At 43.3% G+C, this 22,547-nt stretch overlaps 1 protein-coding gene across 1 annotated transcript in view; it reads left to right on the top strand.

Annotated features, from left to right (window-relative positions):
* The window catches only part of LOC117507854 (laminin subunit beta-3-like), a 34,614-nt gene extending 13,271 nt beyond the window's left edge, over positions 1-21,343 (top strand). Inside the window, exons 3-7 of the mRNA XM_034167638.1 lie at positions 16,479-16,593; positions 17,663-17,736; positions 20,308-20,499; positions 20,826-20,936; positions 21,212-21,343. Coding sequence (XP_034023529.1) covers positions 16,479-16,593; positions 17,663-17,736; positions 20,308-20,499; positions 20,826-20,936; positions 21,212-21,343 — 624 coding nt within the window. The remainder of the gene's footprint in view (positions 1-16,478; positions 16,594-17,662; positions 17,737-20,307; positions 20,500-20,825; positions 20,937-21,211) is intronic.
* Positions 21,344-22,547: the final 1,204 nt, after the last annotated feature.

Here is a 22,547-nt window from a genome sequence, read left to right as displayed (position 1 = left end):
GTCATAAAACCTGTGCCAAAGAACCATGCAGCTCCACCTCAGATCTGCTGTGGCGACTTCGAGTGAAAACGAGGGGAGCAGCTGAATGGTCTCACCGACAGCCTGCTACAAAAACAATTTTGTTTGCTATAGATCGTTTCTCCTATAGATCGTTTCTCCTATAGATGGTTTCTCCTTCCATGACAGCTATACAGGAGATGGATTCTTTTCTTTGTATGTCCTCAATACAACACATTTTATGATGTAAAGTTATGCACAATTAGGGGTGTGGTAGCTTTGAGTGACACCTTGTGTGTTGTATCAGAGCCTCACTTGTTTTGCACAGTTGTATTTTATGTGGCACTTGCAAATGTAACTGTATTGTAGTGCTTGACAAAGGTTTCCCAAAGCAATCCCTTGCCCATGTGGTTATATCAGCTATTGATGAAGGATGGTGGTTCTCGATGCAGGAGAACCACCATGTTCACTTTAGACTTCCGTCTTTCACCTTAACACACTGAAATTCATCCATATTCCTTGATTTAGTTTAATGATATTTTTCATGGTAGAGAGAGAAATATGCAAATCCCTTCTAGTCTTTTGTAGAGGAACATTTCAAGAATTTTCTCATGCATTTTGACAAACTGTCCTCCTCAAAGTTTCAGCCTTTCATGGATCCTGCTTTTGTGCGATTGATAAATGGATTGGGGCAGTTTCTAATGTTTTATGGATGCTGTACCAGACCACTGTGGTGAAGAAGGAGCTGAGCCAGAAGGCAAGACTGATTTATGGTCCTAACTTCACCGATGGTCAGTTAAGAAGATCAGTTAATGACTGAAACAATAACACATGTGGTGGGAATGAGATTCCTCCTTCAGTATGTGAGCTTAAACTCAGCTCAGGTGGTTTGGGGCATCTGGTCAGTGTTGTAATGTAACAACATAGTAATAATTTGTTATTGTACTTAAGTAGAATTTTGATGTATCTGTACTTTACTTCATTATTTACATTAATGGTGACTTTCACTTTTACTCCACTACATTTCCTCAATAAAATGTATACTTTTACTCTGATACATTTCCCTTAACCATCTTTGTTACTCGTTACTACAATATAAAAGTGGAAGAAACTTGATTGCAGAGGTGAAAGTAAGCGGGGGGATACAGTCCTCTACAGGCAGAGCGCAGCACCTTCCTCCCCTGCAGCATCAAGGGCTGTGTTTGACATAAAACAAGTTTAAAAGACAAATAATACAAAAGATGGCAGGTTGAATCTGCGCCCCACTGACGAAGAGGAGACTGTAGAGGGTGAAAACCATCTGCCCTTTGAACTCCAAATGCGCACACACTGACACACACATACACATGGATCGGCTCCCGCTGGAGTCCAGCACACGATCGGAGTTCAGGGGAAAACTTACGTACAGACAAAACTGGCCGGTGTGTCTGTCTCATTTCATTTATTTTATTTGAAATGTTCGCAGAGAAGCGACGCCAGGTTTTGGATTTGAGAGTGCAAAGAGCGCTGCGTTTGGTTGCTTTGCAGTGGTTGGTGGTGGTGATGCTTGCATTGTGTGTGTGTTTTTTAATTTTCCTTAAATTTGGCACAACTGTGTAGCTATAAATGACTGTTTTGTTTTGAAGAGCCTGACTGCTGTGTTTAACAGAAAAGTGTGTGTGGATCTTCAGAAAAAGAATGGCAAATTTATTTACAGCTATTTACATCCACCTGTTGCTCACTCATCACCAACACCAACACCAGCTCCATCCTTTTATAGGGGCCAAGGCCCCCCTCCTGGTTTCTCCAGTCACCACAGTGACTTTCTTTTTGTGTCACTGTTTCAGTTTCCACTCGTTTTGGAGTTTACTTTTACTCAGTATTTTACTTGAAGTACATATTATTTGAGAAATTTAATTTTGATACTTAAGTACAGTAAATATCAGATACTATCAGACTTTTACTGAAGTAATATTTTAAAAGGAGACTTTAACTTTTACCAAAGTAATTTCATGGTAAGATACTCAGACACTCACTTTGAGGTACTTTATACAAGACTGCGTCTGGTGAGGATGCTCCCTGGTCCTCTCCCCAGGGAGGACTTTCAGGTGAGTTCAACTGGGAGGAGGCCCCAGGGGAGACCTCGGACACAGTGGGAGGGATTGTATTTCCCAGCTGCTTTAGGAACACTTTGGGATTCCACTGGAAGAGATACAGGACTTGGCAGTGGATAGGGAAGTGTGGGATGTGCTGCTTGTTGTGCCACTGTGACCTGGATGCAGATAGATGGCAGGAACTGAATGAATGAATGAATAAATGAATGAATGATATCATCTGTTAGAGACACCTTAGTTTTTTATTAATATTTTTACAATTTATTTGTTGCCCTAAAATGTCTCGTCCCAAGTTTAGTTTCAGACTTGAAATACAGAAATGGATCCATATTAACAAATGTTGAAAAACATGAATTATCTCAGCTTCGTATCGTCTGCAAAGAAACTGAAGTCAGTAAAATTTCTGAAATAGTGTGTGGGTTTTTATTTTTTGGGGGCATTTTCCACATTGCCCAAACCTTTTCTGATTTGGATTCATTTACTCTGGCAAGCTCATTAATGTGCTCTTGACTTTAAACCCAAACACGAGATCAGAACGCCAACGCCGGGCACTCGAACCTTTGGATCAGCGCCCGCCTACCGGCGTGTTTAACAGACATACGCATGTAAACACGTCTCCTGATTGTCCTGCTGAGGACACACGGGTCAAGGAGACAAGAACAAACATTTCTTCAGGTTACATTTTACTGTTTGTCACAAAAAGTTGAGCAAAACTCTGGAGGGCTTCAAACTCTGACACAGAACCCTTTCTACTTTGTCAGTAGGTGATGTGGTGAAGTCTCATTTTGTTTTTTGTGTCAGTAATCCCTTTGGATCAGCTGTACATGTGTTTCTGTTTTTCTCCTGATGTCTCACTTTTGGTGGCATCGTTCTAAAAACAGGACATGACGCCTCAAAGACGCTTCAGTTTAACACAAAATATAAAAACGGTGATTAAAATGTTGGTGGTGCAGATGATTCAATAAAAGCTCTGAGTGAGCGTGTGTGAGGACACGGCTGGAGGGAGGAACAAAGAACAGCCACCTTTTCCCCACTGGGACCTGAGCCACAACCCTCCTGTGCCAGCTGCGTCCAAAGTCCCAGCATGCAGCAAGTGTGTGTGTGTGTGTGTGTGTGTGTGTGAGCTCATAGTCACAAAACCTAGTGCACACCTTCTCAGCTGACACGTCACAGTCATAGAACACGCCTACTCCTACTCTGAAGGACCGCTTCACAAAACGGAACCACGTGGATTCAGAAACAAAAAACAGGAACAGTTTGTAACAAAAATCATCAGTCACCTCACATGAGCCACAGGAACAGGATCCAGATCAGACCCGGCCCTCAGCTACCACCTGACCGACACATCTCCCCTCACCAAGATGACTGTCTCACTTGGGGGGTCTGCTCGTACCTGATTGGCTGAACACCTGAATGGAGGGAGAGATGGAAAATTTCTCAGACAGGTGGCGCTCGAGGAACAGTTTGAGAATCGCTGATCTGGACAGAAGACGTGACAGTGGTAAGAAACTTGAAGCAGCCCAGGTTCAGCTGGGTGACCATCTGCACGACACACTCTCACTCCCAACGCAGCAGCTCAACATGAGACGAGTCCGGACGCCGCTTTGCGTCCTTTAGTGGGGAAACCCGAACCTGAACTGTGATGTGCAGGACAAGCACAAAGTCCAGTCAGTTACCAGAGAGACAAGAAACATGTTTCTCCACAAGTCACTAAATGAAGCAAAGCAGCGTCGACCAAACAGCATAATGTGACGAGTCTGGAGCCCAGTGGCCCAGCTAACATTGAGGAAGGTTTTGTCCTTTTGTCCAGGTTCAATTTATTTCCATTTATATAGCACCAAATCACCACAAAGTTGCCTCAAGCTGCTTCACACAAGTAAGATCGAACCTGACCAACCCCCAGAGCAAGAACACAGGTGACAGTGGAAAGAAAAAACTCCCTCTGATGATTTGAGGAAGAAACCTCAAGCAGACCAGACTCAAAGGGGTGACCCTCTGCTTGGACCATGATACAGACATAAATTACAAAACAATTCACAAAACAAATATACAGGAAATGTTGCTGGGGCACAGGACAGGAGGGTTACAGAAACAGACACCACACCCATCTCTGGATGGAGCTGCACCTCAAACAGAGAGAAAAAACCCCAAACAGAATCAGGCATCAGAAAGACAACAAATACAGTATAATTTGTCAGCATTAAACAACAGCAACAAAAAAAGAAATACTAAGGTGATCGCCAGCCACTAGCCCTAAGCTTCACTAAAAGACCCAGACTTTAGATAAAATTGAGGCCGCGGCACGCTCCGTTTACTAATAAAATTAATTAAAAGAGTAAAAAGCATAGTAACATACTATGTCAGTATGCTAGCCATATGAAAGGGAAAATCAGTGCGTCTTAAGTCTGGACTTGAAAATCTCCACAGAATCTGACTGTTTTATTGATGCAGGGAGATCATTCCACAGAACAGGGGCACGATAAGAGAAAGCTCTATGACCCACAGACTTCTTATTCACCTTAGGGACACAAAGTAGTCCTGCACCCTGAGAACATAAAGCCCGGGCAGGTACGTAAGGTTTAATTAGGTCAGCTAGGTAGGGAGGGGCCAGTCTGTGAATAATTTTATAGGTTAGTAGCAGAACCTTAAAATCTGATCTCACTGGGACAGGAAGCCAGTGAAGAGACGCCAAAATGGCTGTAATGTGGTCAAACTTTCTGCTTCATGTCAAAAGTCTGGCTTCAGCATTTTGAACCATTTGGAGAGCCCTAATGCTGGACTGCAGTAAACCAGAAAATAGAACATTACAGTAGTCCAATCTAGAAGAAACAATCACATGAATCAGGGTCTCAGCATCAGCCATAGACAGGATGGGACGAATCTTCGCTATATTTCACAGGTGGAAGAAAGTAGTTCTCATAATATCTCTAATGTGAAGGTCAAAGGACAACGTAGGATCAAAAATTACCTCAACATTCCTCACTTTGTCTGTGTGATGTATGACACACGAGCCAAGGCTGAGCATTAACTGGTCAAACTGATGCCGATGTCTCACTGGACCAAGAACCATCATTTCAGTCTTGTTAGAGTTTAAAAGTCAGAAGTTGCTTGACACTGACACTGATGGAAGGCAATCTTCTAAGGATTTTATGTGGATGAGATTACCAGCAGTTATTGACATGTATAACTGAGTATCATCAGCATAGCAGTGAAAGGTAATCCCAAAACGCCGCAATATGTGCCTAAGGGGTGCTATATAAAGGAAGAAAAGCAGGGAGCCTAAGACGGACCCCTGTGTAAAGTTGGTCTTTACTTCACTGTAACGGCCGGCTTTCAGCATCCAGTCATTGGTTCCTGTACATAAGAGCTGACACAGCGGTGTGTCTGTAAACTGTGGCATTTGAACAAAAGAGAGACACAGTGTTGGACCTCCAAGTCCACTTGATTTGACATGGTGCTTCTGAGCTCAGTTTCTGAGCTCAGCTCAGGTTCTGCAGAAACCCTAAAAAGTACCAAAAGGTGTTGAAAATGCCTTAAGTCAGTCTGTCAAAAGGCTGTAAAATGCCAAGGTGAAGAAAGTAGACTTTTATTTATATTTACATTACATTACAGTTAAAAATATCAAATGAAATGAGCACATCTGGCATTTTGTTGTCCCCAAAACTCAGAAAAGTCTTAAATCGGTCCGACCTGAAGCTGCAGGAACCCTGTCTGAAAAAAGTAACATAATACATACAGTATCCAGAAGTACGGCTTGACGATGGTACAGATGGTATAAGTGGGACAGACAAGGACTTTCTTATGCAAAATTTCAGCTGCAGTTTGCCAGAAGGCACATGGGAGATTTGATCAGTTTTCCTGTTTGCCAACCCTTCTCCACTGGTGGGCAAATGTTGTGCCATTCCCAATTTCTCCTCTCACATCCACAGAAGCCTGTAATTCTTCCAGAGCTGTCATGAGTGTGTTGGTGGCTTCCCTCACTCTTTCAGTTTTTGAGCACTACCCACATGACACAGATTTACTGCACAGTACCATAGTGTTGGTATTTCTTAATGATTGGTGGAAATGAAGACCAAGACACACTCAGTGACTTGGAAAGGTTCATGTGTTCATCCCCTGACCTGTCTCAAGAAAACTGGCTGTAAAAGTGATGATTTCATCCTTATGTTTAGAAGAACCTGACCACACCACAGGAAATAAAAAAAAGGAAGTGACTGTGAAGGGATGAGGTGCCGATTTAGAGGTACAATGTGTTTTGAGTCATCTGTAAGCAGGTTGAGGGTCACTAGACCACAGATTGCGAGTCACTGGATCACAGATTCCTTGAAAACGCCTCCTACTCTATGCTCATGACCATGTCAGCTTCCCATGCAACCTGGAGTTTCCATCAGACTGAGCACTATGACTCCTCTGGATATGGGTTTTAGGCATTGGGGGACCTTAAGGACCCACCCTGAGCTGCAGTTGTGACCTGCTGTCAAATGAGTACAGGATTCAAATGAGAAAAAAACAGACTGATAGTTAATTTAGCTGTTAGATGAAGTGATTTATTTGTTGTTTTGGCAGGTCACTCATCAGGTGCATTTTGTGAGACTCGATTTGGAATCTTCTTTTGTTGTTAGTGCTGCTGTTAGTGCTTCACAGCTGCTGCACAAATCTCAAAGTGTGTAAGCAGAGCATTTTTTTCCAAAGGCACAAAGTTTGAGCTCTTGACCAATACAATCAAAGCGTTGTTTACTAACACTGACGGTCACCAGGACTCAATCGGTATTGATCGGTCCACATTCAACCTGCCCTGTGCCTCACCTGGCAACTCAGGCGGTCACTCCGAAGGCTGATTCTCCCTTCCAGCGCTCGGGTTCAACACACTCATTATCAGGTTGTTATCAAGAACAAGTCAAAGGGGCGTTGACTCACAGAGATCAGGTCTGAAATGCCACCCTGGGAAAATTTTACATATTGAAGCTAATTTGGGATTTGGTGCAATTTTGGACTGAAAAGACAGTTTATTTATTTATTTATTTATTCATTTTATGTCACTGGGTCACGGTCACAGTGACAGTAGACCAAGCAGCTCCTCCCACCCTTCTCTAACCTTGTCAAGCCCTCTAACTCTTCCTAAGGGATCCTGAGGCTTCCCAAGCTGTCTGAGAAATACAATCCTGCCAACACATCCTGGGTCTTCCCCGTGGCCTCCTCTCAGTTAGACATACCTGGAAGACCTCCCTAGGGAGGCAGCCAGGGGGCATCCTCACCAGATGCCTGAACCACCTCAGCTGGCTACTTTGAAACAGCAGCTCTATTCCGAGTTCCTCATTGCCAGTTTTCTTCAGACAAGTCAGGGGATGGATACATGAACATTTCCAAGTCACTGAATATGTCTTGGAGTTTATTTACATATGAAGAAATACAAAGTTATGACACTCTGTCGTAAATCTGTGTGGAGTAGACAGTTCTCAAAAGCTCTCAAAAGAGTAAGGATCTGGTTAGACACCATGTTTCTAAGATTTGTGGGGCCAAGTACAATAACTTCAGTTTGATCTGAATTTAAAAGCAGTAAATTAGAGGTCATCCATGTCTTTATGTCTGAAAGACATTCCTGCAGTTTAACTAATTGGTGTGTGTCCTCTGGCTTCATGGATAGATAAAGCTGGGTATCATTATTTCTAATAATACTGCCTAATGGAAGCATGTATAAAGTGAATAAAATCGGTCCTAGCACAGAACCTTGTGGAACTCCATAATTAACCTTAGTCCGTGAAGAAGACTCCCCATTTACATGAACAAATTGTAATCTATTAGATAAATATGATTCAAACCACCGCAGCGTAGTGCCTTTAATACCTATGGCATGCTCTAATCTCTGTAATAAAATTTTATGGTCAACAGTATCAAAAGCAGCACTGAGGTCTAACAGGACGAGCACAGAGATGAGTCCACTGTCTGAGGCCATAAGAAGATCATTTGTAACCTTCACTAATGTTGTTTCTGTACTATGATGAATTCTAAAACCTGACTGAAACTCTTCAAATAGACCATTCCTCTGCAGATGATCAGTTAGCTGTTTTACAACTACCCTTTCAAGAATTTTTGAGAGAAAAGGAAGGTTGGAGATTGGCCTATAATTAGCTAAGATAGCTGGGTCAAGTGATGGCTTTTTAAGTAATGGTTTAATTACTGCCACCTTAAAAGCCTGTGGTACATAGCCAACTAACAAAGATAGATTGATCAAAGAGTGTAACCGAATACCAGCATTACTGAAAGCAGCTGAACATAAAGATATGTCTTTGGGATGGTTATGAATAATTTTTTCTCTAATAGTTAAAATTTTATTAGCAAAGAAAGTCATGAAGTCATTACTAGTTAAAGTTAAAGGAATACTCGGCTCAATAGAGCTCTGACTCTTTGTCAGCCTGGCTACAGTGCTGAAAAGAAACCTGGGGTTCTGATTTAAGGCTCTCTTTTTCAGAGGAGCTACAGCATCCAAAGTTGTCTTCAATGAGGATGTAAAACTATTGACGAGATAATCTATCTCACTCACAGAGTTTAGGTAGCTACTCTGCACTGTGTTGGTATATGGCATTAGAGAACATAACAAAGAAGGAATCATATCCTTAAACCTAGTTACAGCGCTTTCAGAAAGACTTCTAGTGTAATGAAACTTATTCCCCACTGCTGGGTAGTCCATTAAAGTAAATGTAAATGTTATTAAGAAATGATCAGACAAAAAGGGGTTTTCAGGGAATACTGTTAAGTCTTCAATTTCTATGCCATAAGTCAGAACAAGATCTAAAGTATGGTTAAAGTGGTGGGTGGGCTCATTTACATTTTGAGCAAAGCCAACTGAGTCTAATAATACATTAAATGTAGTGTTGAGGCTGTCATTCTCAGCATCTATGTGGATGTTAAAATCACCCACTATAATTATCTTATCTGAGCTAAGCACTAAGTCAGACAAAAGGTCTGAAAAATCACAAAGAAACTCACAGTAACGACCAGGTGGACGATAGATAAAAACAAATAAAACTGGTTTCTGAGACTTCCCATTTGGATGGACAAGACTAAGAGTCAAGCTTTCAAATGAATTAAAGCTCTGTCTGGGTCTTTGATTAATTAATAAGCTGGAGTGGAAGATTGCTGCTAATCCTCCGCCTCGGCCCGTGCTACGAGCATTCTGACAGTTAGTGTGACTCGGGGGTGTTGACTCATTTAAACTAACATATTGATCCTGCTGTAACCAGGTTTCTATAAGGCAGAATAAATCAATATGTTGATCAATTATTATATCATTTACTAACAGGGACTTAGAAGAGAGAGACCTAATATTTAATAAACCACATTTAACTGTTTTAGTCTGTGGTGCAATTGAAGGTGCTATATTATTTTTTCTTTTTGAATTTTTATACTTAAATAGATTTTTACTGGTTGTTCGTGGTCTGGGAGCAGGCACCGTCTCTACGGGGATGGGGTATTGGGGGGATGCCAGGGGGAGAGAAGCTGCAGAGAGGTGTGTAAGACTACAACTCTGCTTCCTGGTCCCAACCCTGGATAGTCACGGTTTGGAGGGTTTAAGAAAATTGGCCAGATTTCTAGAGATGAGAGCTGCTCCATCCAAAGTGGGATGGATGCCGTCTCTCCTAACAAGACCAGGTTTTCCCCAGAAGCTTTGCCAATTATCTATGAAGCCCACCTCATTTTTTGGACACCACTCAGACAGCTAGCAATTCAAGAACATGCGGCTAAACATGTCACTGCCGGTCCGATTGGGGAGGGGCCCAGAGAAAACTACAGAGTCCGACATTGTTTTTGCAAAGTTACACCCCGATTCAATGTTAATTTTAGTGACCTCCGATTGGCGTAACCGGGTGTCATTACTGCCGACGTGAATTACAATCTTACCAAATTTATGCTTAGCCTTAGCCAGCAGTTTCAAATTTCCTTCAATGTCGCCTGCTCTGGCCCCCAGAAGACAATTGACTATGGTTGCTGGTGTCGCTAACTTCACATTTCTCAAAACAGAGTCGCCAATAACCAGAGTTTGTTCCTCGGCGGGTGTGTCGCCGAGTGGGGAAAAACGGTTAGAGATGTGAACGGGTTGGTGGTGTACACGGGGCTTGTGTTTAGGACTACGCTTCCTCCTCACAGTCACCCAGCCGGCCTGCTTTCCCGGCTGCTCGGGATCTGCTGGGGGACAGCTAACGGCGACTAAGCTACCTTGGTCCGCACCAACTACAGGGGCCTGGCTAGCTGTAGGATTTTCCAAGGTGCGGAGCTGAGTCTCCAGTTCGCCCAGCCTGGCCTCCAAAGCTACGAACAAGCTACACTTATTACAAGTACCGTTACTGCTAAAGGAGGCAGAGGAATAACTAAACATTTCACACCCAGAGCAGAAAAGTGCGGGAGAGACAGGAGAAGCCGCCATGCTAAACCAGCTAAGAGCTAATAGCTGCGCTAAGCTAGCAGATTCCTAAAAACACACAAAGTGAATAATGTGTAAATAATTTAGAGGTGATTCAGCAGAGAGAGTGCTTTAGTTAAGGCATGTGAAGATTACACTGTGAAAAAAATCGTTATCTATACTCAACAAAAATATAAACGCAACACTTTTGGTTTTGCTCCCATTTTGTATGAGATGAACTCAAAGATCTAAAACTTTTTGCCACATACACAATATCACCATTTCCGTCAAATATTGTTCACAAACCAGTCTAAATCTGTGATAGTGAGCACTTCTCCTTTGCTGAGATAATCCATCCCATCTCACAGGTGTGCCATATCAAGATGCTGATTAGACACCATGATTAGTGCACAGGTGTGCCTTAGACTGCCCACAATAAAAGGCCACTCTGAAAGGTGCAGTTTTGTTTTATTGGGGGGGGGGATACCAGTCAGTATCTGGTGTGACCACCATTTGCCTCATGCAGTGCAACACATCTCCTTCGCAAAGAGTTGATCAGGTTGTCAATTGTGGCCTGTGGAATGTTGGTCCACTCCTCTTCATTGGCTGTGCGAAGTTGCGACGACGAACTGGAGTCAGGTCGAGACCCCGATGAGGATGACGAGCATGCAGATGAGCTTCCCTGAGACGGTTTCTGACAGTTTGTGCAGAAATTCTTTGGTTATGCAAACCGATTGTTTCAGCAGCTGTCCGAGTGGCTGGTCTCAGACGATCTTGGAGGTGAACATGCTGGATGTGGAGGTCCTGGGCTGGTGTGGTTACACGTGGTCTGCGGTTGTGAGGCTGGTTGGATGTACTGCCAAATTCTCTGAAACACCTTTGGTTGACGGCTTATGGTAGAGAAATGAACATTCAATACACAAGCAACAGCTCTGGTTGACATTCTTGCTGTCAGCATGCCAATTGCACGCTCCCTCAAATCTTGCGACATCTGTGGCATTGTGCTGTGTGATAAAACTGCACCTTTCAGAGTGGCCTTTTATTGTGGGCAGTCTAAGGCACACCTGTGCACTAATCATGGTGTCTAATCAGCATCTTGATATGGCACACCTGTGAGGTGGGATGGATTATCTCAGCAAAGGAGAAGTGCTCACTATCACAGATTTAGACTGGTTTGTGAACAATATTTGAGGGAAATGGTGATATTGTGTATGTGGAAAAAAGTTTTAGATCTTTGAGTTCATCTCATACAAAATGGGAGCAAAACCAAAAGTGTTGCGTTTATATTTTTGTTGAGTGTAGTTATCTAGATCAATCTAACTATGCAGATTAAACAGCTAACAGATACAGCAAAACACCGCTGTGCTCCGGAACAGGAAGTGATACAATACCGCAGTGAGAGCCAACCACCAGTAGAGGTCCCAACCACCAAGTCCAACATATATATATATATATATGTATATATATATATATATATATGTTGTGAAAGTGTAGGAACACGGACCCACAACAGGGGGCGCAATGAACGGACAATGGAGAGAGTAAATAACAAGATTTACTACTGAAACAAGCACGAGTAATACAACAAACACAATTTGGGGTCGAATCCGCTGGTGTCGTGTGGGCAGGCTCGAAGGTAGGAGACGTCTGTCTCAGTCGAACCGGAACCACCCAGATCTCCTCTGCCACCGAACCCTGGAAATACTGGAACCGCCAAGTCCCGAATTCCCAGGTGGCCACTGCCTCCGCTCGTCGGATCCGGTACTGCTGGCGGGAGAGAGCAACAACACACAGGAGTGGATGAACGCACCCAGTAACAGAGAGGGGAGAAGCCGCCTCCACCTCTTGGCAAAGTATAGCAGGAAGGTGAGTACTTATCCAAAGAATGAGGTTTTCAGTAGTCACCAGTCCTGAAAAAGGTTTTAACAGTCTTAGCTGATGATGCAATGTATAACTGCAGAGAATACTACCTTGGTCTTAGGCGATATCTCGGCCCTGAGGTGGAGACGCCGTCCTCCTGATATACCTCGGTGCTGAGTAGAACAGCTGTGTCTGGTGATGGGTGACAGCTGTCACCCAGGCTACTCCCATGATGCGACAGCGCCCTCTGGTGCCTGGAGCCCGCACTCCAGGCAGGGCGCCCTCTGGTGGTGGTGGGCCAGCAGTACCTCCTCTTCAGCGGCCCACACAACATATATATATATATATATATACAGTAGTGGGCACAGTTCCAATAATCCAATAAACGATTTCTTCATAATTGATGTAAATAAAGTTCAAGACATATTCGGTGACTTGGAAATGTTCATGTATCCATCCCCTGAGTTTTTTGAAGAAAACTGATTATTTGATTATTGATTTTGATATTGATTACTTACAGGTATTGTACCAAAGGGGCTGATTACTTATGCAACCCATAATCTTGGCTTTTATATTTTTAATTAATTTATATCAAGTTGTAGAGATTTACTTTCAGTTTGCGTCTGAGGAAGATAATTTTAGAAATTTTTATATTGAGAAGCCTGATTTACTTTTTGTATTTGAAATGCCATAAACAAATTAAAATCCTTGAAATACCAAGGGGGGCTGAATACTTTTGCAAGCCACTGTATACATAACTTTATGGCTTAAAATGTCTTAAACTAAGAAGATAGAAAAAAATCACAGCCTATAAAGCTGTCATGGAGGTGGAAACTATCTATAAAGACCAAAAACAGTTTGTTGTAACAGACTGTGAACAAGTTAATTTCTGCCCCAAAGTTGAACATTTTAACATGGACTTGAATAGGAATCTGCTCACTTTTGGAACCAGCCTCAAGTGGCCAGTCAAGGAACTGCAGCCTTTCTTTCTTCTGGGTGGAGCTGTCATGATTTTCTCTGGATCTGGGCTCACGTCTTGCTTTGTCCTTTATCTGTGAGCCATTTGTCTTTGATTTTCTGTTTGTCGTGATCTTAGTCACTGGTTGTGTTTATCTGGTTGTGTTTATCTGGTTATTATATTTTAGTCACTTGTTATGTCTCGTCCTTGTTTGGTTCAGATGATCTCTTTTCTGTGTGTCATACTTTTGTTACTAGTTTTATTCTCTGTTGATCTTGTATTTCCTGTGTAATCATTAGTTGTATTATCTGTTCCACTTTAGCCACCCGTTAAGTTCCGTTCTGGTTTGGTCTCTGTCTTTATTTTCTTGTTGATCACTTTTCTGTTCTCTTGTTTGATTCTGTGTTCTTTTCATGTTGGTATTTAATTTTGTCTTTGATATTTGCTTCTTCTTTGCTTTAGGTATTTCATTTTATCACAGTTGTTTTGGGTTTGATTTTCAGTCACTTTCTTGAGTCTGCTTCTCTTAGTCACGCCCACCTGTCACTCTACTCCTGTCTCACCTCTGTCTCAGCTGACCTTGCCCCCTTCCTGAACTTTCCCCGCACCTGTTTCACATTCATGCCCTGCCTTGTCCCTGCCTTTTCCTTCATGTCTTTTCCAGTTTGTTGTGATACTGTTCTCCACTTTCCAGCCTTTTGTTCTTGCTCTGTTTTGCTCTGCTGTGTTTTGACCATGTTCTGTTTTTGACCTTGCTCTCACCTCAGCCCACGACCTTTGTCTCCATGTGTATTAAACTGTGCTTGTTTTTTGACCTCGCCTCAGCCTGACACCTGCCTGTGCCTCCGCCTCTCTGACTGTCCACCTGTGTACTGAATCCCAGCCTGATTTTGAGATAAAGCGTGTCTGTGAGTTTTGCGTTTGTGTCCGTTCACCTTCTGTGCCACTCCTCTTTGGGCCCTGACAGGAGCTTCATGTGAGTCCGTTGAATGTTTTACCACTTGCTCCTAAACACAGCGACTGTGAATGAGCTTGCTGAAGTGGCAGGCAGAGAGAGACAGACAAGCCCATGTGCAGAGGTGTCAAGTAACGAAGTACAAATACTTCGTTACAGTACTTAAGTACACTTTTTAGGTATCTATACTTTACTCCATTACTTATTTTTCTGCCTACTTCTGACTTCTACTCATTACATTTTCACACAAGTATCTGTACTTTCTATTCCTTACATTTTTAAAACAAACAGCCTCGTTACTCTTGGCTTCAGTTTAATGTTTATATATATATATTTCACGTCATGTGCGCCTGTAATCAAATTTTCTGCAGCACGGCTTTGCTTTGAACCGTGAACCAATCGAAGCAGTGGTTTGCAGACTGAAGCAATGCTTCGACCTATTGCTTCATTTATTCTTTCTTTCTTTCGCTTAATTTTCCCCCGCTAAAACCCTAAAGAACATACGTCTGTGAGTATTATTTACCTTTTCTATGTCAAACCAACCTGTTATGGTCTTCTGAAACAGTTGATAGATGTATTTTATAACTTAAAAACGGGAGCGACGCTAACGCGTTAGCATGTCTATGGCATTTTCAATGTTAAAACTTAGCATTAAGCAGTTGCAGCCGTCAACACGTTCGGGTGCATTTGTTTTCAAATTGTAATATTTTTTAAATTTATTTTTGTTTATATATTAATAATCTAATGATTATTATATACAATTTTAGAGAAAGAGGCAAAAAGAACCCGAATAGAAACACAACAGAAAATATAAAAGCAACTAACAATGAACATAAATAAATACATACATATATACATAAATAAGTGTTTCCTGTAAACACCTAGTGACTCTTACTCCTCCACTTCATCCCTGTCTTATTTAATGACAGTTTGTTTCGGTCAAACCATATTTTCAATGTGTTAATTTCTTCAGTGATTTCCTCCAGAACTATCTGACAAACTAGAAAACTGCTGCATCCTAGTAAGAGCAGAATACTACTGGAATGAATCTGAATAAGGAAAATTGTATTTTTTTTTCTCACTAAATGGATGCTGCACTCACTGCAGTTTATTGTCTGGAATAGTCCCAGATTGCAATTCAGAGCTTCTAGAGTTGAAACATTTTCGTGCAGGTGGTGTTGGGGGGTAATTTTGGGTCTTGGGCCACATGAAGAACGAATCAGTTTTTAAATTAATCTTTCAATTCATATAGTGGCATCTACCTTTTTTTTTCTTTTTTTTTTTAAAGGTTACTTTATACTTTTATACTTTAAGTAGGTTTTCGAGTACATACTTTTTCACTTTTACTTGAGTAAAGAGGTGAAGTTGATACTTCAACTTTTACCAGAGTGTTTTTTAAACTGCAGTATCTATACTTTACTTAAGTAACAAATGTGTGTACTTTTGACACCACTGCCCATGTGACCTTCTCCAGGCTCTTAGATTTGCTGTGAGGCAAAGATCATTTAGAAAAGGGGGGAAAAACTAGAGGTGACACTCTGTAGTTTCAGGAAGTGGTCAGTTGAAGCCTCTGTGACATTCCAGAACTGATTTATTAACACAAACATGACAAAAAGCAGAGTGGCATGCATGGGCACATTTATGGACCTCAGAGAGTTAAATGGTAAATGGACTGCATTTATATAGCACTTTTCCATCTGAATCAGACGCTCAAAGCGCTTTACAATTATGCCTCACATTCACCCTGATGTCAGGGTGCTGCCATACAAGGCGCTCACTACACACCGGGAGCAATAGGGAATTAAAGGCCTTGCCCAAGGGCCCTTAGTGATTTTCCAGTCAGGTGGGAACTTGAACCCAGGATCTTCTGGACTCAAGCCTAACACCTTAACCACTAGACCATCACCTCCCCTGTTAAAGAGGCGTTCATTAATTAAAAACATTTGACTTAATAAATAAAACTGAAATAGATACAAACATAACTTTACATGGGAATAAAGTCAACATTGTAACTTAACACACCCATTGTTGGATGAAGCAGAAAACAAACAGCAGAGGCTTGTCAGATTTTGGTTCAGGTGTATGTAAACCTTTGACGTCACATGTCTATGACCACAGGTAGCTTCTGGAAGTTATTGTCCCGGAAACCTGCGATGTTATCATGCCGTCTGTGACTGTTTCTGATGTCTGTTCTGTTTCTTTCTCTGTTCCTCTCAGCGGAGGATGAAGTGCTGCCCATGTGACTCCCGGAATCCAAAGAGCGACCTGGCCCACACGGTCCAGGATGTGCTGTCTACTGCTGCACCTGACCGATGGTGGCAGTCCAAGAAAGGTGGGCAAAGAACAGAAAGAAAGAAAGAACAGAAATGTAGCCGCTTGACGTTGCTGTCGCTCTGCTTCTCCTCAGGGAGCTTTGGTATCCACTGTGTGCTCTGATTGGTTGGCACTTATCACTCACCTGCCAGAAATCCTTTTCCGTCTGTCTGCGTCACCGCAGTGCCGTGCACCTCTGGCCTCCGCTGGCCACCATCTAATTGGCTGCTATGTCCGGAATACAAAATGCCCTTGAATGATCTAGTGCAGACAGGGAGTAAAGTGTATCACAGCATCCCCACACTATGGAATTTCCTTGGGTCCTGGATGGCAACCACCTAGGCAGTCAAGTGGTCCATCCCTGCCTCTCAAAAATAGTCATCAGGCTTCTGCAGCTAGGTGGCATGGGGCCTGTCTGTGACCTTCTCCAACCCCTGGCGTCATCATCACTGAAGTGCCTCTGTGCCGGATCGTGTCTCCAGAAACACACCTTCTGGACAAAATGTGGTGTCTGATGTTCCCTCACAGTGTCAGTGATCCTCCTGAATCTCACTAAATAACCGCTTGTTTGATCCTGCGAAGGGACCTGGTACCAAACACATCCAGGTGTCACCTTTGCTCACTGGTTAGCTTCCACTTCTCAGAACCACACAGTAAGACAGAACGCAGTCAATCCAGTCCTTTCGCACGGCTTTCCACGGGTCTTTCTCACTACTAAAATACCAAAGTGTGCTTGGACATGCTTCAAACAGACTTGCACCCTTTGTGCAAATCCTTTTTGCAACCACCATCAACTTAAGATCTTCATCTGCATTTCAGGTCTGAGACAAACAAATGAAGCAAAACCATAACACAACTCGTGAGGAATAGCAGGAAATAAAAGCTGATGTTCTAAAGTGAATTCTCACATCAGTGTCTTTGTCTAAAACCCAAACATACCGACTGTGGAGCCAAACCATCTGACCGGTCTTGTGCTTCCAGTACTTTCAGAGGGGACAAGCACATTTTGTTTAAGGAAATATTGAAGCAGGAAGTAACAAGTAACACTTTGATTCTACCTGATGAAAATGTTCTGTTGTGTCTTGCAGAGGTTAGCCCGGTCACGCTGCAGCTTGACCTTGAGGATCTGTTCCAGCTGGAGAACCTGGTGCTAAACTTCAAGGTAGAAGATGTCCAGTCATCACTACACTCACACACACACACACACACACACACACACACACACACACACACACACACACACACACACACACACACACACACACACACACACACACACACACACACACACACACACACACACACACACACACACACACACACAATGCAATGTACACAGTAAAAATACCCCAGTGAAGCTGTTTTTCTTTTAGTCAGGTTTATGAGGAAGACGCGGCAAACATTATGGCACGTGGAATAATTTGTGTCTGAAAAACTGGTGACACAACAAATATCTACAACTAGAAGCACTCGGAGAGCGCAAACCTCCATCAAGGCCATAGGGTCACTGACGTCACACGGAAAACCCTTTGGCAAAGAGACTTATTCCACATTGTTTTACGCATCTACCGTCATATTTCAGATTCAGTGGTTAACCCTCTGGGGTCCGAGGGCATTTTTTTGGACAGTTCACTCGCCTGGCATAAATGTTTTATTATTGCTGTTAACAGCTCTCCCTGCATCCCACAATCAAGTTTTATGTCTCTTTTTTTCTGGACAACCTGTACTTTCAAAATATATATGCTATAGTTGTGTTCTATAATTGTAATGCAGGTTACAATCAGAAATAAGAAAAGAAAAAGTAAAGCAGCATTAATTTTCCACACACATTTATTCAAAACACACAGCAAACTATAATAAACTAGTAACACATCACTCCTAAAACAATCTTTGGTGTGTCACATGAGAAAAAAGTAAGTTTCTATCTCATATCATTAAAACGTTATTTATAATTTAGTAAAGCTTGATCTCAGCCATCGTATACGACGGTGTCGGCCCCAGAGGCTTAAACCCTTAGATCTTCAGCAAATGTATTTATAAAGAGAAACTGCATGAACTACACAAGTTTTTTTTAATTTTCTAATAACACGTTTATTCAATGAGGAGAAACAAATGCTAAATTATTGTTGTGTCATAACTTAATTTTTGTTCAGCCTTTGTGACCTGTCTTCATGAAGTTAGATGCAAACATGTTGAAATTGGCCCTATGCTGCAATGATAAAGAATCCTTTAAAAAATTACTGGATCTGGATCATGTTCTGGATCATCACCAAAATTTAATGACTTCTAAGTTAGGCCAAGATACACCCCTGGTAAAAATTTCATTGAAATCCGTTGAGGATTTTTGGAGTAATCCTGATAACAACCAACCAACCAACCAACAAACAAACAGACGCGACCGAAAACATAACCTCCTTGACGAAGGTAATGATGACACACTTAGTTACAATCACATTTTACAGTCAGAACAAGCATGGTGGCACCAACGCACCTGCTGTTAAAGCCTGTGGAATCAGTGAGGAATCACTGAGGAATCAGTGAGGAATCAAGATGGAATCAGTGTGAAATCAGGATGCAACCAGCATAGTATCTGTATAGAATCCTTGTGCAATGTGCATGGAATCAGTGACAAATCAATATGGAATCAGTGTAAAATCAGGATGTAATCCATGTGGAGTCCATATGGAATCAGTGTGGAATCAGTGTAGAATCAGTGTTGAATCAGTACAGAATCTGTAAGGAATCAGTGTGGAATCAGAGCTGAATCAGTGTGGAATCCATGTGGAATCAGAGCTGAATCAGTATGGAATCAGTGTGGAATCAGCATTGAATCACAAAACAGAAAAGAAAAAAGATTTTATTCTAACATTTAGCTGTGAAGAGTAAGTTTGGCCAAAGGTTTTGATCACGACTAAAAACATCACACCAAAGCACTCCACAGGAACCCACCGGAACCAGCATGAAACTGCTGAACTGGACAGCTGCTCTGGATGGTTCTCTGTGTTGGGCTGATGGTGTTCTCGATGTTTCAGTGTTTGATGGGAATGGAAGAGAAGGAGAGGAAGGAAGGAGGTGCATGGATCAAATAAAGGAAGACTTGAGTGTGAAGGATGGTCCAGAACATTACAGAAGTCCAAGAGCCACAGGATCATATTACCAGGTCCATCTACAAGGAACCCATTGGAATGAGGCGGTTGCGTTGTTCCTGGTTCTTTGGGGCCATTGTGTGATTTTTCTTTCTGGTTGTCTCATCTAAATCAAAGCGCTGAGTCGTGAGCATAGAACCACTCTATTTCTTGCAAAGCTTCACAAAACATCTATATGATGATGCAGCACGTCTACGTGTAAGATTTGATATCACGTAAATATGCCTTTTGGTGGTTGAGGTTGAAGGAGGTTTGAGAGGAGGTGGAAGAAGGTTCTGTGTGTGAAGAAGGTGCACACAGGTCGTCGGCTCACCTGTCCTTCAACGAGGACTCTGTCGGGACCATCATCACGAACACGGTCCAAATCCACAACGTGTCCAAAGATGGCAAAGACGTCTGGGAGGACAAGAATTAGACCCTTAGATCAAGCAGCAAAGTGTGTTAAAGTTCAAAGGTCAACGTGTGTGTGTTTTATTTTCTATCTCAGCCAAGTTTATTTCAGACGTGTCGTGTTTCTGGTGTTTCCATGTGGATGTGTTTGGATGAAGGTGGTGATTTCTTCTTCTGTGATGTCTGTCTCTTTGCAGGGACCTCGTCCTAATGCCTTAGTGATTGAGAGGACGCTGGATCATGGCAGCACTTGGCAGCCGGCCCTGTACCTGGCTGCAGACTGTCAAAAAGCATTCCCAGGTGTTCGCACAACGCTGCCTCGTGCCCTGGACGAGACGTACTGCAGCACTCTGCCCCCTACTGGCACCAACCCGTACCAAGACTACACAGTGAGTCTGTTACTGCATTTAAAGGCTTCATGTTCCTCATGTTTGCACCGCGAGTCTGAAGGACTCAGACACAGATGAGACGCGTCATCAAAGGACGGCTTTCCAAATCTCTAATTAATAGCGTGTTTCTGCCCTGTATGGGACAGTGTCTCTTCTCTAACATGACACTGTGTCCTCAGGAGCAGCCACACAGCTCCTCCAGTCACAGCCGCTCACGCTCGTGTCTCTCTCATATTTGTCCTGGCTTCCTCGTTCGTCTCTTTTGTGCACACTCACTCAGATTTTGAAGATGAGACACTGTGGGGACATGTAACGCCCCGTGTTAGATGAAGACAAGACACTGCAGGGACATGTACCGCCCCGTGTTAGATGAATACAAGACACTGCGGGACATGTACCGCCCCGTGTTAGATGAAGACAAGGCGATGCAGGGACATGTAACGCCCTGTGTTAGATGAAGACAAGACACTGCAGGGACATGTAACGCCGCGTGTTAGATGAAGACAAGACACTGCAGGGACATGTAACGCCGCGTGTTAGATGAAGAAAAGACACTGCAGGGACATGTAACGCCGCGTGTTAGATGAAGACAAGACACTGCAGGGACATGTAACGCCGCGTGTTAGATGAAGACAAGACACTGCAGGGACATGTAACGCCGCGTGTTAGATGAAGACAAGACACTGCAGGGACATGTAACGCCCTGTGTTAGATGAAGACAAGACACTGCGGGGACATGTGCCGCCCCGTGTTAGATGAATACAAGACACTGCGGGACATGTACCGCCCCGTCTTAGATGAAGACAAGGCGATGCAGGGACATGTAACGCCGCGTGTCGGATGAAGACAAGACGCTGCAGGGACATGTACCACCCCGTGTTAGATGAAGACAAGACACTGCGGGGACATGTACCGCCCTGTGTTAGATGAAGACAAGACACTGCGGGGACATGTACCGCCCTGTGTTAGATGAAGACAAGACACTGCGGGGACATGTACCGCCCTGTGTTAGATGAAGACAAGACACTGCGGGGACATGTACCGCCCCGTGTTAGATGAAGACAAGACACTGTGGAGACATGTACCGCCTCATGTTAGATGAAGACGAGACACTGTGGGGACATGTACCGCCCCGTGTTAGATGAATACGAGGCACTGCGGGGACATCTACTGCCCTGTGTTAGATGAATACGAGGCACTGCGGGGACATGTACCGCCTCATGTTAGATGAAGACGAGACACTGTGGGGACATGTACCGCCCCGTGTTAGATTAAGATGAGATACTGTGGGGACATGTACTCCTCCGTGTTAGATGAATACGAGACACTGTGGCAACATGTACCCCCCTGTGTTAGATGAATACGAGACACTGCGGGGACATGTACCGCCCCGTGTTAGATGAATACGAGGCGATGCTGGGACATATACCGCCCCGTGTTAGATGAATACGAAGCGATGCGGGGACATGTACTGCCCTGTGTTAGATGAATACGAGTCACTGCTGGGACATGTACTGCCCCATGTTAGATGAATACGAAGCGATGCGGGGACATCTACTGCCCTGTGTTAGATGAATACGAGGTGATGCTGGGACATGTACCGCCCCGTGTTAGATTAAGATGAGATACTGTGGGGACATGTACTGCCCCATGTTAGATTAAGATGAGATACTGTGGAGACATGTACTGCCCCATGTTAGATGAATACGAGGCACTGTGGAGACATGTACCGCCCTGTGTTAGATGAATAGGAGGCACTGTGGGGACATGTACCGCCCTGTGTTAGATGAATAGGAGGCACTGTGGGGACATGTACCGCCCTGTGTTAGATGAATAGGAGGCACTGTGGAGGACATGTACCGCCCTGTGTTAGATGAATAGGAGGCACTGTGGGGACATGTACCGCCCTGTGTTAGATGAATAGGAGGCACTGCGGGGACATGTACCGCCCCGTGTTAGATGAATACGAGGCACTGCGGGGACATGTACCGCCCTGTGTTAGATGAATACGAGGCACTGTGGGGACATGTACCGCCCTGTGTTAGATG

This window comes from Thalassophryne amazonica, chromosome 3, assembly GCF_902500255.1.
Source record: "Thalassophryne amazonica chromosome 3, fThaAma1.1, whole genome shotgun sequence".
Taxonomy (NCBI): Eukaryota; Metazoa; Chordata; class Actinopteri; order Batrachoidiformes; family Batrachoididae; genus Thalassophryne; species Thalassophryne amazonica.
This window is presented reverse-complemented; position numbering and strand designations above follow the sequence as displayed.